At 37.6% G+C, this 18,243-nt stretch overlaps 1 protein-coding gene across 9 annotated transcripts in view; it reads right to left on the reverse strand.

Annotated features, from left to right (window-relative positions):
- FUT8 (fucosyltransferase 8) overlaps positions 1-18,243 on the reverse strand; it is a 238,012-nt gene that overhangs the window by 62,534 nt on the left and 157,235 nt on the right. For all 9 annotated transcript variants that reach the window (XM_059693336.1, XM_059693370.1, XM_059693389.1 and 6 more), the window contains 3 exons: positions 15,391-15,506; positions 15,111-15,273; positions 2,859-2,973 (listed from right to left, as the gene is read on the reverse strand). In XM_059693336.1, the coding sequence (XP_059549319.1) occupies positions 2,859-2,973; positions 15,111-15,273; positions 15,391-15,506 (394 nt within the window). The remainder of the gene's footprint in view (positions 1-2,858; positions 2,974-15,110; positions 15,274-15,390; positions 15,507-18,243) is intronic.

The following is an 18,243-nucleotide window of genomic DNA, read 5'->3' on the forward strand; positions in this document are numbered from 1 at the left end:
TATCTTGCCCTTTGTACTTACCTAATGGGTGAAAAAAGTAAGTAAAGCTGAACCCTTAGAGAAAGCTGGTAAATTTGAGTCCTTCCTGTGTTCAAAGCCTATATTCCATAGAGGCTTTAAATAATCACTTTAAGTGTTCAGTGTTAGAGTTTTTTCTTCAAACGAATGTTATGTTTTCCTTTTACATAAAAAGATAGTTCTATATTGTTCTCAAAATGTTTTCAACCATCCAAATCATTCCTTGAAAGTAAATTATAGAGTCTTGAATTATTTGTCAGGAATATAATTAGGTACTTAAATGACTAAAGTCTCCCAAAGAGATTTTAAATATTAAAAACATTTGCTTTTATTGTACCTTTCCCCTATTCTTTCCTACTTAGATACAAATTATTATCGTCTTTTAGTTTTAAAAATTTATTTATTTTTTAAATATGTTTTTATTGATTTTAGAGAGAGGAAAAGAGAGGGGCAACACTGGCCAGGGTAATGTAATCACTTTAAAATCCACATAAACAGTCCCACTATTCTGATTAAACTTTCTAATCCATTTCATTAAATTAATGAAAAAGCATTGTTTTTAAAAGAGCTGTCCTGCTTAAAAATACACTGGGAATAAATATTCCAGTTATAGAAGGCATTCCTTAAAAATACATATTTTTAATTTGGGAGGAATGGGAGAAAGGACTCTTATTTACCTCTATCCAGAGAAGATGAAGCATGAGTGACATCTAAGATGTTAAAAATATAGTTCCTGACTTCAAAAACTTTTAGAATACACAGAAAAAATGACCATGAATACAGTAAATAATTAACAAAAATAAATAATTAAAGAAAATTATTTTTCTGAAACCTTTTTTTACTAAGACTTCCATTGTCTTCTTGAATATTAAAAATCACTTTTTCTTTTTTTCTGATGGAAAAAAAGGATAAAAGATTTGTTAAATAGTAATATTTGAAATTGAAATTAAGGTTGAAGTAAAATGCTGTTTTGCTATAGCCTAAAGGATTTAAAAAAAACCAATGTAGTTTTAATGCATTAACATGACTTACAAGTGAAATTCTCCAATATAGAAAAAGAGTAATCAGCACATAAAGGATCAAATTTGCACTATAGGTGAAAGCACTTGGCCACTTAAAAACCCAAGAGGGAAAAAAAAAAACTAAAGCAGTTTCTTGCTACAGTGTGGGGAGCTGAACCATGATCAAAGCATAGTTTAAATATAAATTTTGTTGGGTAAAAACTAAAAAAAATGTGGAAATGTAAGAAACTCAGAAACCATAGCTATTTCCATTTTAAATGAGGATGATAGCTCTGCTCCACCAGCTGTTTACAGTTCATTGAATGAGGTTCTAGTTGATAGGATATAATTACCTCTTCCCTACAGGAGGCAAGCGTTTCTCATTCTACAGACACCTCTGATGAATGTCCCTGGGAGTATGAGACCAAGACAGCATGCCAAGATCAGTTTGGTTTTTAATGATCTCTTTAAACACTTGATTTTCTATTTTTCTCTATTTAAGTATAAGAAAATGTGCACCTTAAAATATACAGAACCCAGTCACTGGCTAGTACGCTGCTTTTAACCTTAAAAGGAAAGCAGTGATTGTACACAGAAAGTATACCATCAATCGTATTAAAAAGGATAGGCATGGTAATTTCAACACAAGTGTTGAAGAATTCTACTTACTAATATTGTATTCCACTGAACACTATCCACATGTAAGTTCCTGTCAGTTAATGATGCCTCCATATCCCTAGTCACGTCATCTCTTTAACTACTTCGAAGGGCCTATCGATTCTATCTTCCCAGTCTTTCTCAAATTTGCCTCTTCACTTCCAATGCAAACGGCCACATAGCTCAATAATTCTCACTTGCTGTATGGTCCTCATATCCTACATGGTCTCCTTGCTCTAGTCTCTTCCAATACTAACACAGTTAACCAAAATACTATTTCATATTAATATCACTAAAGCACTCTCATCATGTCACTCTTATGTGTAAAAACCTTTCAAAAACTTCTGGCAGATGAAGAAAAAAAAATCAAAAGTAAATCAATCCTATCCCCACAAATATGTAAGATTGGGTATGAATATTAATAACTAAAAAAGAACAATAAAAAACGAAGAGAATACATTTAAAAGGGTCTGGAACTTGGGGTTTAACCTTGATTTTTTTCTTTGCTATTTATTGTTAAAGTGATTTTTATGCAATAAATGAAATATTTCAGTAACCACTTACTACTTATATATCATAAAGCTTAACCTGCACCCAAGGACCTCTGCAATCTGGCTCCCAAATCTACCTTTTATCCAGCTTATTTTTCATCCCTCCTTTCGTATAACCCCAAACTCCAGGCAAACTAAAATATCCCGTATCTCACTGGGTTCCTATATTGCCCTTTCCCAGCTATGGATCATTACTCACATCATATGCTCCAACTAGTGTGCTCTTCTCTTCCACTCAAGTGTCTAAATCCTACCTAATTATCCTTTACAGCTTAGTTTAAATACCTTTTTCACAAAACTATCCCTAACATCATCTTTCTCCATTGAGGATTTCATCTATATTTCTCATATAAAATGTACAGCTTTTAATTTTGCATAGTTGTATGTGCGTGTGTGTGTGCTCAGGCGTGTATAAGTAGCAGGCCCCTTTAGGGTAGAGGCCTTGTTTTAGCCATCTTTGTATTCCACTCAAGACATCACAGAGAGTCTGAAAAAGTATGTAAAGTGAGTAAGGACTCTCAAAAGAGCAAGGGCTAGGATGACTAGAAATCAACAGCAACTCTCACTTTTAATTTTATTATGATTTCCCTTCTTTTTCATTCAAGTTTATTTTTTAACCTAACCTTCTTACCTGAAGATATGTTATTCTCCGCTGGACCAGTTCTGTCAAATCTTTGGCCTCTTTTTCCCGCCAATCACCTGCTCCATCTGTTTGACTGAGGTAGTATAGGTCCGTCATTATGGACCTATGAAAGAAAACAACATTGGAAGTCTTACATTTTGTACTTTGTCATAGGATTACACAAACATAAGAAGAGTCAAATTCTTCATAAAGATTGATGCTCACACCGATGCTAATACTCATTTTTTATTTTCTATCAAGGCTGTGAAATCAACAATTAATCTTACTGATAAGAAAAACCTACCTCTTCCCACCCCCAGCCAGTCAGCTGTACTTATTTTCCAGCACAGAGTACTACAGAGACTAGGGGGAAGTGGATATTTATAGCAATAAATAAATAAATAAATAAATAAGGAGATTAACATAAGGGGGAAAAATTAAATTGGTGCCAGTATTTGAACACTTCCTTTGTGTTTTCTCTGTCATTTCCTGTCTTCTCTTAAATTTTATCTTTATACTTTAACACTGAGTGGCTGGAAAAAGATCAGAGAAAAATTTTGACACAGCTCTTAAACAGTATTCTAAACCAAGCGTCAGCAAACATTTTTCTATAAAGGGCCAGGTAGTATATATTTTAGGCTTTGTGGGTTTCCATTGTTTAAAGGCAGGAGAGCTGCCATAAACAATATGTAAATGAATGTATGTACGGGTGTTCCAATAAAACTTTATTTACAAAAACAAGCTATGAACCAGATTTGGCCCCTGGGCCATAATTTGACAATGCTTGGTATAAACTAATAAAATAATTATTAAGATACTTTCCCATTTTGCTGTAGCATCAGTAATTTCAATTATAACATGGTGGATTTACTACAAAGTAAACTAAAATACCTAGTACATTAACAAGAGAAACTTTAGGGCTGGTGCAAATGGTTTTATTTATAATGCATTAAATAAAAGTCATGACTTACCTTTACCATAAAAAAAAAAAAGACTCTTCTCTTTATCTAACACTCCCCACCAATCTTTCAGCAAACATTTAATCAATTTTTAACCACATATCACCCCTGGTTTGCTATGAGTGAGCACTGAGCCATCAACTGATCCACCATCTTTTTCTCATCTGAATTATTTCAGTAACCTTTGAATAGGTCTACACCATGCTTCACCCTTGCCTACCTCTACAGTCTACTCTCAATAGAGCAGCCATATCCTATTAAACGGTCAGTCAGTACTCTTTTGCTCTTAATTGTTGAATAGGATCGTCATCTACCTCGGTCAAGTTCAAAGTTATTACTTTGACCTACAAGGCCCCAGACAATATGGCCCTCTCTTCCTTGTTTACTTCAGTCAATAACACTAACTTCTGAATATGCCAGGCATGTTCCTACTTTAGGGCCTTTGCATTTGCTCTTCCATCTCCTGGAATGCTCATTTCGCAGACACCCATTTACATGGCTCACACAGATGTCCTTCAAATCTTTGCTCATATGTCGCATTCTCCTTAAGGCTTTCCCATACCACTCACTTAAAAATTCCAACACCCAATCATCATCACCATTTCTTGGGTTCCCTTCTTTCTTCCCTGCTTTATTTTCTTTAAGCAATTATCATCTTCTAATATACACTGTTACTTCTTTATTTTACCTTTTTCCCCCTACTAAAATTTAAGCCCCATGAGAGCAGGGCTGTTTATTTAAACTGTTTTCTTTTGAATCATCATTTAGAATAGAACCAGCCACACAGAAAACGTTCAATACCAGTAAGTATCTTTGACTAGATAAGTGAATAAAAAAGTAGCAAAAGAAAAATTTCAAGAATTTTAATGTGATAATATTGATAATTTTTTTACCTTTTACAAATCCAATTTTGTGGTTAGAAAGGTTTGGGGAGTTGTCTTTAACTAGTTACAGCTCCAGCTTCATCCCTTCTCTACACTTTTCTCCACATTTTGTGTTAACTCTGCTGTTCAAGGAATGCTTATAAGGATGTGTTTTTTGCTTGTGAAAATTATAGTTAAAAATTTATTTCTATTTGTCAGAAAAGTATATATATATAAATAAAGTATATCATTCATATACTTCTAGAAATCACCTATAAAATGTTATTAACTAAAAAGCATAAAGCATTAGCTGGAGGTTCAAAAAATACTTAGAGGAAATAGATGTAATGTTAAATAATAAGAACAACAACAATGAACAGGTATTGATCTCTTACTATGGGCCATCTATCTATTTTAGGTGCTTTACATTATTTCATGTTATCTTCACAGCTGCCTTATAAATTAGATAAGGAATGTGAGGCACTAAGAAATTAAAGAATTTGCTCAAAATCATAAAGTTCAGAAACAGTGGGAATTCAAATCCAAGCAGTGTGATTCTGAAATTTAGGCTTTTAATGACTGCACTAACAAACATCAAAGTATGGGATCAGGAGTACAAAAATGTGGACTCTGTTCAATATAACTATGCAAAATCAGAAGAGAAAGAGCATTGGGAGTTGGACAGACCTATTTCCCAATTTGGGCTCTACCTCTTAACTGACTTTGTGTCCTAGGAAAGTTATTTTGACATCTCTGAGGCTAAGTTACTTCATTTAAAATAAGTATAGCAAAATGATTAATGTTAATATATACAAAGTAGTAATATATGTGGTGGCTGTTAGCTATAGCCTGAATAACTGTGTCTCCTCTGAAAATTCGTATCTTAAAAAAGGCTAATACCTAATGTGATAGTATTAAAAGGCGAGGTCTTTGGGAAGTGCTTAGGTCATGAGGTTAGAACCCTTGTGAATGGGATTAATGCTCTTATCAAAAAGACCCAACTGAACTCCTCCGCCTCTTCTACCATGTGAGGACACAATGAGAAGGCGCTGATCTGTGGATGAACCAGAAAGAGGGCCCTCACCAGCCTCCAGAATTTTCTGGCGCCTAGTTTTTTGGACTTCCCAGACTCCAAACAAAACTATGAGAAATAAATTTTTGTAGTGTATAAGCTACCCAGTACTTGGTATTGTTGTTACAACAGCCTATACAGACTAAGACATTACTATTTATACTACTAGAGGCCTGGTGCACGAATTTGTGCATGGGTGGGGTCCCTTGGGGTGACCTGTGGGGATCGGGGCCCAGTTCACACTCCCAGGCTTGCAGCCCCAGCTCACGCTCCCAGCCTTGCAGCCCTGCTGTGGACTGGTGCCACCCCATCACCTGCTCCACCATCCTGCCTGCGGGGCGATTGATCGGGCCAGGACCCCTGTCTGGCTCCCTCAGTGCCTGGGAGCTGGGCGGTGGCTCCGCCCCCTGCTGCCGCCAGTGGTTTCTGTCTGTGGGGCAATCAGGCCCCTGCTCACACCTGCCTTAGCCTGGCGCCACCTGCTCACTTGCTCCACCATCCTGCCACAGTCCCGCTCTCATCGGGGCCCATCAGGGCTGGCAGCACCTCCACTGCCAACACTGTGTCACCGACGCCCACCATGTTGTATGCCGTCCCCTGGTGGTCAGTGCATGCAACAGTGAGCAGTCAAACTCCCGGTTGAACAATTCGAATATTAGGTTTTTATTATATAGTTAGGATGCCTCAGGGTTGTTTCATAGCTATTATCTTGTTTCTAAAGAGTACCTACTAATAATTCTACAACTAAAAGGAAGGACCCATTGGATGTGACAGTAATATGTGGTACTGAAGGCCAATCAGAAAAATAATCCAAAACCCACTGTCTTATGCACCCCTGAAGGAGATTGATCAGCGAGGACTCATTTAGCAGATGATGAAACCAGCCCTCAACAACTGCAACTTATCTAAGCGTACGTGACATAGTCCCAGTTCTCTTTTACTCCTGCTTCTTTACTAGATGGTAAACCATTTAGTAACAAAACACTCTTCACGGCACGAAAACTAAAGTCTTATTTACTATCATAGAAAACCATTAGAACTATACACAATTAAGAGAGAATACTTGATAACAAGCTCTCTGAATAAAGCAAAACTATTAATAATACACAAATAAAATTAAGAATCATAGCCACAGTTTAGGATATTTACCCAACTTACAGTAAAACAGCTTTCACAAGCTTTAGGACAACAGGGTCATGTGTTGTGAAGCCTTTTAGGCATCTGTTTAATGTGTCAATATTATCCACACACAGGATATTTCACAGCTTTACTATTTCCATGTGCACCCTTTTAAACAGGGCAACATACTTGATACTTTATCTTTTTAATATTTACTACTCTCACCTAAGATCTAAAACATTTTCTTTTTATGAAAAAGTTTTAGTTGGGGGAAAAAACCAAAAACCTACAACTTACTGCTTCCTTAAGAAAAATTAACTTGCAGTCTTACACATACACTGAACAGAGATTCAACTTTTAAGTTTTTCCAAATTACAAAACTGAGGCTCCTATGAACTATTATGTAGCCTCCAGTTACTGGGGGAAAAGTCATCACCCACAGGAAATTGTGTGAGTTGATCATGGAAACACATAAGCAGTCTTTTTTATAAGTCTTTTTCCTACCATTCTCATCACACTCATTATTATTTATTCTCATGGATTTCATCATATCCAAAGTGGTCATTTGCTTTTTCCTACCCATACAATAGAAGTGATCACAATACGTGTTGTAAATCTCAACTTTAAATGGCAATATTGTTTCTTTCTGTAGTAGAGTGGGATAAATAACCAGTTTACCAGCATTAAACATATACATAAACAGACAAATAGCACTACATTTCATTGACAATGATAATTATATAGCCTCAAACAGGTAAAAACTACTTTAGATCTAATTTGGAGAGAAAAATAGTTTGAAATATAAAAGTTGGCATAGTTTATGCTTTCATCCTGTAGTAGTCAATCCATTCCTTTACCATTGGGAATGAAAGCCCATCTCTGTATTTTTTAATAAATTCGAACATTGAAAACATAAAAGTGAATGTTTTTACCAAGTTACATCACTACTTGGCAATTGTTCATATTCATCGCAATCTGTCTATAAAGTGGAATAGCCAAGCTTATAACTAGGAAGCCAAACATCAAAAACAAACAAGCAAACAAAACATACAAATGAAAAAAACACTACAGTCAACTAAAATTAAGTTTGCTTTTAAATATTTTTTTCTTAGACTCCTCACTGGAGATCATGTAAGGAAGACAAGCACAGAAAATGACGTCAAATTCAAACTAGTTCTTGGAAGATTCAATAATGTTTTAGAAGTTACCATTCTGCACAGTTTATCATCTTTTGGACAAAGATGTGAGAATAATCAAACAGAAAGTTTCAGTTGTAGCCAATTATTGGGAAACATAGTAACTGAAAACCATTCTACTTGGTTTTCAGTGACTCCACTCTGAAATCAAATCTCCTAAAAGTGACCCAAAAGCTGAAAATCTTGCTGTCTTGGTTTTGACTATGAAGATACAACAAATTTAGAAGGTGGATGGTAAATCTAAAGGCCTGGTATGAGGCCAGGTCAAAGCCTGGGAAATACAAACTCAGGCAAAGTACCAGCAGACTAGCACTAGTCAGTTGAGGGTACGGTGCAAGTGTCTGAAAACAATGGTAGAACAGAACAGAATCTATGCCTCTAACAGCAAGACAGCTATGCCAGGGAACAAATCCTCTTATTTCAAAAGCTGGGCTACATTTATGTTCTTTGTATTTTCTGTTAAATTTCCTATTTTTATATTTTAAATATTCACAAAACTTCTTTTAAATGTCCTGCTCTATCTCAGTTATGCCACTGATGTTTTGCTTATACCTGATTCAAAATGGGAACCCTCATACACTGCTGGTGAGAATGCAGACTGGTGCAGCCACTGTGGAGAACAGTATGGTGTTTCCGCAAAAAACTAAAAATAGAACTCCCATTTGACCCAGTGATCCCACTTCTAGGAATATATCCCAAAAAACCAGAAACACCAATCAGAAAAGATATATGCAACCCTATGTTCATAGCGGCACAATTCACCATAGCTAAGATTTGAAAACAGCCTAAGTGCCCATCAGCAGATAAGTGGATTAAAAAACTCTGGTACATCTACACAATGGAATACTACACTGCTGTAAAAAAGAAGGAATTCTTACCATTTGCAACAGCATGGATGGAACTGGAGAGCATTATGCTAAGTGAAATAAGCCAGTCAGAGAAAGAAAAACATCACATGATCTCACTCATTTATGGAATATAATGAATAACATAAACTGATAAACAAAAACACATCCAGAGACAGAGCAGCATTGATCTGACCATCAAACCTCAGAGGGAAGGTAGGGGAGGGTGGGAGTAAGGGGGAGAGATCAACCAAAGGACTTTTATGCATGCATATAAGCCTAACCAATGGACACAGACAACAAGGGGGTGAGGGCATGAGTGGGGGAGTTGGAGGGCAATGGGGGGGAAAGGACAAATATGTAATACCTTAAAATCAATAAAGAAAAAAATAAATAAATAAATAAAGCAAAAAAAAAAAATCTTTAAAAATAAAATATCTTGCCCTAACCGGTTTTGCTCAGTGGATAGAGCTTCGGCCTGCGGACTGAAGGGTCCCAGGTTTGATTCCGGTCAAGGGCATGTACCTTGGTTGCGGGTTCATCCCCAGTAGGGGGTGTGCAGGAGGCACCTGATCGATGTTTCTCTCTCTCTCTCATCGATGTTTCTAACTCTCTATCCTTCTCCCTTCCTCTCTATAAAAAAATCAATAAAATATATATTTTTAAAAATATATCTTGTAAAATAAGACCAGAGGTGAAAAAAAAATGTTAAAGAAATTCCCTGAGGGCCAGCACAGAACAGATGCAATTCAAGCAAGAAAATCCCCAAATGAAGGAACTGATACTTATTAAAGTTAATGTCACATGAACTGTAAATGAGTGATTAGATATATTCAGTAACAATATATAATATGTATATTTTAAATATGTTTTTATTGATTTTTATAGGGGAAGGGAGAGGTAGAGAAATGAAAACGTCAACGATGAGAGAGAATCATTGATCGGCTGCCTCACACATGCCCCACACTGGGGATCGAGCTTGCCACCCAGGCATGTTTCCTGACTGGGAATCGAACTGTGACCTCCAGGTTCACAGGTTGACACTCAACCACTGAGCCACACCAGCCGGGCAGTAACAATATTTTTTAACATGCACATTCAATAAAAATAAAGTCCATTCTCCATTGCTTAGCATAAGAATTACACTCCAAATAAGAAACACTGTTATTTTTAAGGACTCATGTGTAACTGTGTCTTAAGACTACTTTTAAATACAGAGATCACTAAGTCCTCCAAAGTGAATCAAACATGAAGTCAAGAGTATCGAATACAGAAAATCCTTCAATGTCAGGTTTCTTCTAACCCCATACTTTCTATCAGGATGATCACCCTCTATACACTAGTGAACTTCTAACAGATACTCTCTCTTTTGTAGAACCCACTGATGAAACTAACTAGAGCTTTCAGGTTTATTCAGGACAAATGGTTTTTCTCTTGTGATGTTTTCTTCACAACTCTTAGGAATCTCAATTGCTGGAGAATATTTTGACCTCAACTACATAATTTTCTTTAGTTACGTAATTTTCATAAATCCTTCAATGGAACAATTTGTGTTTTTACAAAAAGGCCAAAGTAGAATATGGAGTAATCAGTAAAGAATGCACATACCTGCCTCCCCACTCCCACCCCCCAAAAAAGACAGAGTTTACTGAACTCTTAACTAAATAGTGAGTGCTTAGCACTGTGGGATAGAGAAGATGTTTAAGATGGAGTTCCAGTTCTGAGAGGATTATGATTTGTCACAGAAAAAAGCCAAATTAGTACACAAGAAACAATAATCTCCATTTATGAAAGCTATCCTCCTAGCAAAATACAAGTCCTCAATTACTTTGACTCCTCTATCTCCCCACATCAGATCTGTTAGCAAGTCCTGTAGCTTCTATTTTTTTCACACACTTATCTCTTTCTCCCTACTGCAACCACCCTGGTCCAGAAGCTTATTTGCACTTTTGCAAAATTCTTCTAATTTCCTGGCACCAGGATTTCTTTCACATGGCCTTCAAAATGAGCTTTCTAAAATGCACCAATAAGACTTGTCTATAATAATAAAAGTATAATATGCAAATTGACTGAACAGCCGAACAGCAGAACAAACATCCGTCTGGATGAACTTCCAGATGAAGCCGGGGCTGCAAAAGCCTACTCTTGCACAAATTTCGTGCATCAGGCCTCTAGTACATTAATAAATGAAGAATGCTTCAAGCTCAGTAATAAAACAAACAATACCCCCCCCCCCCAAATTAAGCATGTGACTTAAATAAACACTTTACCAAGGATGATAGATGTATGACAAATAAACACATTAAAAGATGCCCAACATCATTAATAAGGAAATGCAAATTAAAACCACAATGACACACCACTATATAGCTATCAGAATGGTGGTAAGGGGTAGGGGTAATGTAAAAACTGAGAATACCAAGTGCAGACAAAAATACAGAGCAACTGGAACTATTAAACATTGCTGGTGACTGCAAAATAGTACCATCACTTTGAAAAATAGTTTAGCAGTGTCTTATAAAATTAGACATTCAACTTACGACCAATCAAGCCCACTCCTAGACATTAACCCAAAATAAATAAAAACATGTTTCCAGAAAAATATGTGTGGTACTGTTTATAGTGGCTGTATTCATAATCACCAAAAAATGGAAAAAAAAACAAATGCTCTTCAACTGGTAAATAGATATGCTGTGATATATCCATATGATGGAATATTACTTAGCAATAAAAAGGAATGCACTACCAATACACAAAACAACATGCATGAATATCAAATGCATTATGCCAAGTGAAAGAAACCACACTCAAAAACTACATAGTGTATGATTGCATTTATATAAAATTCTTAAAAGGCAAAATTATAGGGACTGGAAACAGATCTGGTTACTGCCAGGGACTGGCGATGGAGGAGGTGCTGATTACAAAGGAGCATAATGAAATTTCTTGCGGCAGTAGCAATGTTCTGAATCTTGACTAGGGTGGTGGTTCCAAAACTGTGAACATTTGTCAAAACTAATAGAACTATGGACTAAAATATGCTCGTTTTATCATACATAAATTATGCTGCAATAAAGTCGATTCAGAGAGGAAAAAAGAGAATCAGTGTTTCTATCAAAGTCCTAAGAAAGAAAGAACCCCTTCTGAAGAAACAAAAGCCCTTAAGTTTTCCCCCTATAATTGATGTCTTTTTGAACAAAACAAAAAAAATGATGAGCGATTCATAGGGAAATCTGAACAAGAAAACTGATAAACTTAACCTCTGATATCTCAGAGAACATAGGCTTTCAGTCCAGAGACAACATAGACACTATGATTTGGGCAAGTATAGAAACGAAATAAAGATTTCTGTGTAAATCATCAGAGGCAAACATAAATGTCTGTCTTAATTTTTACATGTAAAAAACATGAAAATTAACAGTAAGATGGCATAATCTATATATACAAATCTTCTGTACTTGAACATTCATTAAAGGTTATTTCTCTAGTGTTTGATGGTGCTCTGCTCATTATATGTGCCACTGCATTCTAATCTGGCTGCCTAGAGTTAAATTACTACTCTGTGAAGTTGTGTCCCAAGTTCATTATAATTTTTGCAAATGACAGTAAAAGAAATTGGTCTTCGTACCTTGGGTACCTTTCCATTTTTATTTTCTGTGAAATCTATAATAATAAAAGGGTAATATGCTAATTAGAGCAGATGTCTTCCAGATGTCATTCTGGACATCCTTCCTGATGAAGCCAGGGCTAGAGGGAAGCAGCCTGGGTCCTGGGTGGTTGCTGGAGGCCAGAGGAGGTAAGCCCAGGTCCTGGGTGCCAGACGGAAGCCGGTGCTGGCAGCCAGGGGAAGGAAGACCTACTCTTGCACAAATTTTGGTGCATCGGGCCTCTAGTCAACACTAATAAAAGAGAAAAATGGTAATTGGCATACGAGCTACCCTTTTCATTGGCTAATCAGGGCTATATGCAAATTAACTGCCAACTAAGATTGGCAGTTAACTGCCAACAAGATGGCGGTTAATTTGCATATGTAGGCACAATGCAGGGAGGCGAAAGGGAAAGCAGGAAGAAGCCCCCTGCCACTGACAGTGATTGGAAACCCAGGGGGGAGCTAAGAGCTGGGGGGCAGGGCAAAGGCGGCCTTGGGGTCGCCTTTGCCCTGCCCCCCAGCCATGATCGGAGAATCAGGTGCCTTTTCCGCCCTGGCCAGTGATAGCAGGAAGTAGGGGTGGAGCCAGCGATGGGAGCTGGGCACGGTCGAAGCTGGCAGTCCCAGGTGCTAGGGGTCCCTTGCCTGGGCCTAAAGGGAAGCCCACGATCGTGAGGCCGCTGCAGCTGCGGGTCCGGCCTGGGCAAGGGGCCGATCCTGCGATTGGAGGGTGATGGGGCTCAACGCCTGAGGGCTCCCAGTATGTGAGAGGGGGCAGGCTGGGCTGAGGGACACTCTCCCCCACACATACCCAGTGCACGAATTTCGTGCACCGGGCCCCTAGTATTATTATAATGTGTAATCCAATTCAATGTTATTATTTAACATATACTAAAAGGTAGTGTCAGGAATCATAATTCAACTTACAAAAATGTAACACTGATTTACCGTACATCAAGTATCCAGGGCCTAACGTTTTTCATTTGTATGTTGTTTCTACATTTGGTAACAAAATATATGTAGAAAATAATTCTTTAAATAAGTACTTTGATTCTCAAGTAATTTAATTAAATCACCCAAACTTTAAACATTCCATCAGAAGTCAAGAATCAAAATTCTCCTTTAAATACCACAGTTTACCCAACTCAAATCCTCTTCGGAGTTGGATTTCCCCATAAAACTGCAATAAGTAAAGCATGCAAACACACAGCTCCAATTAACAGAATCTTGGTACCTAGAATTAGCTTGAAGGTAGAGAAGCATTAAGGGCAGATTTAGTCATCATTTGGTCTAATGGTCTAACTACTACTTGATTGCAAACTAGGCTAAAAATTTCAAAGGGCCTGTCCAATGGCATAATAATTCAATGTACCTTGATTTCAAACTGTCTTACTTCTGTAGATTCATTAATGTTAAAATGAGTCAAATAAACTAATAGATTTTATTTGTAATTTCACTTAAATAAAACAGCAGGTCAGTATTTCAAAATCACTGCAATATTGCTAATGATGTTAATATATATGAATCCTATTGTAATAGGGTAACTCTTTTTCTCTTCACAGTGGTAGGTTGTGTTAATAGAACAATTTTTCATTTATTGTTCACTAATGAGACAGTAATTGCCATTACAGTCCTACTGGGAATATAGACATAAATATAATAGGGCCAAGGACAGTTTTCAACTGTATTTATAATGATTCTCAGATACATTTTGCTCTGCATAAACACACCAGCACCAAAATGTTTTCTTTTCTATGTAATAAACTGTGTTATTTAAAAAAAAAAAAAGTGCAAACAGAAGAATTAGGCAGATTTCAGGTTCTTCTTTCTAGCAACTGAATGCAACAGAATGATCCCTTTTATCAAAAACCTGTTCATCTTTAATTACAAACCCTAAAAAGAGGCTATTTTAATGTTTTTAATGTCTGAATTAGAAACATACTAGTAATTGCCAGCTCAGCATGAGTTCCAGTATATTATAATATAAAACTGCAGACTCCACTTCAAATATCGATTGTATATGAAGGAAATTTACAGATTTCCAAAGTATTGTTGGCTTATGCCACTACCTTCAGAATTTACTTAGGGTATAGAGATTTATAAAAATGTTTTATTTATTTACTTTTTAAATATATTTTAATTGATTTCAGACAGTGGAAGAGAGAAGGAAAGAGAGATAGAAACATTAATAATGAGAGAGAATCATTGATCGGTTTTCTCCTGCACACCCTCTAAAGGGGATTGAGCCAACAACCCAGGAATGTGCCCTGACCAGGAATTGAACCTTGACCTCCTGTTCATGGGTCAATGTTCAACCATTGAGTCACAACGGGCCAGACTAGAAATATGTTTTAAATAATATCATCCCGTGATATATTTTTAGTTGATGAACTACATCTGGCAATTATTATCCTTTGAGATCTCAGGTATTCTCCTACTCCTAACTATGGTAGGCATCATTTACCATCCAACAGTGAAATTACCAAAAGTTCCAGCTTCCCATTCTTAGATTATAATTTTTACCAAAGCCCAAATGAAATGTAAAGTAAAAAGTGTACCTTTCATGATGTCCCAAATCTGACAGAAATTCATCCACATGTCTTTGGAGTTCATTTCCTTCTAAATTCTTTAATTTCTTCAGTTCACTTTGTAGAAAAAACCAGAGCTCTTTAGCTCCATTTTCAATCCTCCTCCTCAGAATTTCATGATCCTTCCCCAGACCTGCAGTCAAAGAATTAGGAGTATCAGCATTTCCAATATTTTGATGAAATAAAATTTTCAATTATTGGTACTAATATCAATATATCGAGGAGAGAAATATACTGTATAATCACCTACCATTTCTAGTTTGTTTCTTATAATTTTCAATTTGCTCTTTGGCCTTCACAAGCTGCTCTTCTAAAGCACGAATCCTTCCAGAAGCTGGCCCCTGATCAACGGGGCCTTCTGGTATCCTGTAGTTCAGGAAAGAAAAATGTAAACATCGACCTTATAAATTATGTAACAAAATACACGCTTAACAAAGTTACATGCTAAAACATACTTACTGGAAAATGTAGAAGTCACTGAGCCATATATTAGAAGTACCAAGTAAAATTTTCTCTCCAAAGGTATACAATAAAATGTAAACACTGGAATGATACTGAATAATAACAGCAAAAAATAATCTAGCTCGGCTGGAGCCATCCAGGCTCAGCCACCTGGTGTGTAGATGATTGAGTAAATAAATTCATGATCCCTCATCAAAAAAATAATAATAATGATAATAATTTAGCTCTGAGATCTCCTAGGACTTAAGGAACCTTTAGAATTCTCTCCTAAAAAAATTATAATAATATTGCTTAGAAAAACTGCCATCAGTGGCAAAGTGGTCAATCCTTCATTAGTGTTGAGAATAACAAAGGTGAAAAAGAGGGTGACGAAAAGATTTAAAGGAAATATGAAAGTACATATCTGAACATGTGTCTATGTTCAAATATCAAATGTAAATTATTTCTAAATTAAGCATAATATCAAGCTGTGTAAATCTGTGCTCCAATTTATGAATGCATGACCTTATATTACTAAGTATTGGTTTTATAGGGCAGGACAAGAGTAGAAGATGAAGTATATCAGGAAAAAACTGAAGATTAATGTCCCATTTGTTTGTATCAGAAAAAAAAAATCAGTCAATAATACAAAATTTTGGAACATAGTGTAAGAACTCCAGGATCCCTTGCTTATATTATCAATCCATCCATAAAACTTCTTTCCCAACTGTACTGGTTTCTAACATGTTTTGTTTTATGTGACTTTTGGCAGCATTTTGTCCTCCATTTGGGCCATAAAAGATATCTACATCTTAATTTTGGAAAGCTTCTTTACATGGTAAAAGAAACTTTAAATGTACGACTTAAGTTAAGGATCTTCAGGTAGGGAGACAGTCTTGCATTACCTAGGTCAGCCAAAATTGTAATCAAAGGGTTGCTATCACAAAGTATTGGAAATGCTGATCCTTTCAATTCTCTGACTGCAGGCCTGGGGAAGGATCATGAAGTTGAATTCAAAAGTGTTAGGTGCACAATTACCCAATATATGAGCACAGATGAAGATTTTACTACAAAAAAGGAAAAGTTAGTGTGGTTAATAGCATTGATAATGAAGGAAGGGATCATGAGCAACCAATGCAAGAAATGAACCTTTAGAAGCTAGAAAAGGGAAAGAAACAGATTCTCCCCTAGAGTTTCTCTAGAGACTGTGGCCCTGCTAAAAAGGTTGGTTTTGCCCTAGTGAAACTCATTTTGGACATCTGCTCCCCGCCCCCAAATGTAAGGGAATAATTTATATTGTTTTAAATCACAGTCTTTGGTATCTGTTACAGTAGCAATAGGAAACTAAAATATGTTTGTGTGTGTGTGTGTGTGTATGTATAATATATATATTATAGTTATATATATATTATACATACACACACACACACACATATATATATATATCCCACATTCAAAGGAGTTGTTTACCCATATCTTCAGAAAAAAATCACTTCTGTTGTCGTGGTAAACAACCTGCTTCCCTATTTATAATGGTCTGGCACTCTAGCAACTTCAGTGCGAAACTATAGCTAATTTGCCTACAAACATCAGGTAGTCATGATAATCTGTGTGTGTGTGTGTGTGTGTGTGTGTGTGTATTATCCTATCTAATAAAAGAGAAACATGGTAATTAGCGTACGACCGCTACCCTTCCCATTGGCTAGTCAGGGCAATATGCAAATTAACTGCCAGCCAAGATGGCGGCCGGCAGCCAGGCAGCTTGAAACTAACATGAGGCTTGCTTGCTTCAGTGACGGAGGACTCCAATGTTCCCCGCCTGCAGCTGCAGGCCTCTGAGCTGCAACTCTAAGCAACTATGTTACAAATATACACGCTAAACAAAACCCCAGAAACCTGCTTTAATCCGCCGGGCTTCAGCCAGCAGGATCGCAACATTGTTTCAAATACAGAAGGCAATCAAAGGCCAGAAACCTGCTTTCAGCAGCGGAAGCCTAAGAGCTGGAGCCAAGCCTCAAAGCTAAAGCTGGCCCAGAATAAAAAAAAAAAGAAAGAAAAAAAAGGAGCGGTTGGGAGTTTCAGTCACCCCCACCCTGAAAACAGCCCTCAGCCCCTCAACCAGGCTGGTCAGGCACCCCAGTAGGGACCCCCACCCTGAAGGGTGTGTGACCAGCTGCATACAGCCATCATCCCCTCACCCAGGCTGGCCAGGCACCCCAGTGGGGATCCCCACCCTGATCCAGGACGCCCTTCAAGGCAAACCAGCCAGCACCCACCCGTGCACCAGGCCTCTATCCTATATAGTAAAAGGGTAATATGCCTCCCAGCACCGGGATCAGTGGAGCTGAGAGGCCTCCCAGCACCGGGATCAGTGTGACAGGGGGCAGCACCCAAACCCCCTGATCGCCCTGCGGCTCTGTGTGTGACAGTGGGCGGGGCCACAACCTCCCTATCCGCCCTGCTCTGTTCATGACAGGGGAAGGCGCCCCAACTCCCTGATCAGCCCTGCTCTGTGCCTGATAGGGGGGAGCTCCCCAACCCCCTGATCGGCCCTGCTCTGTGTGTGACAGGGTGCGGCCCTCCAACCCCCCCATGGGCCCTGCTCTGTGTGTGACAGGGTGGAGCCGCAACCTCCCCATCGGCCCTGCCCTGAGTGTGACAG

Source organism: Myotis daubentonii, chromosome 1, assembly GCF_963259705.1.
Source record: "Myotis daubentonii chromosome 1, mMyoDau2.1, whole genome shotgun sequence".
In the NCBI taxonomy this organism is placed as follows: Eukaryota; Metazoa; Chordata; class Mammalia; order Chiroptera; family Vespertilionidae; genus Myotis; species Myotis daubentonii.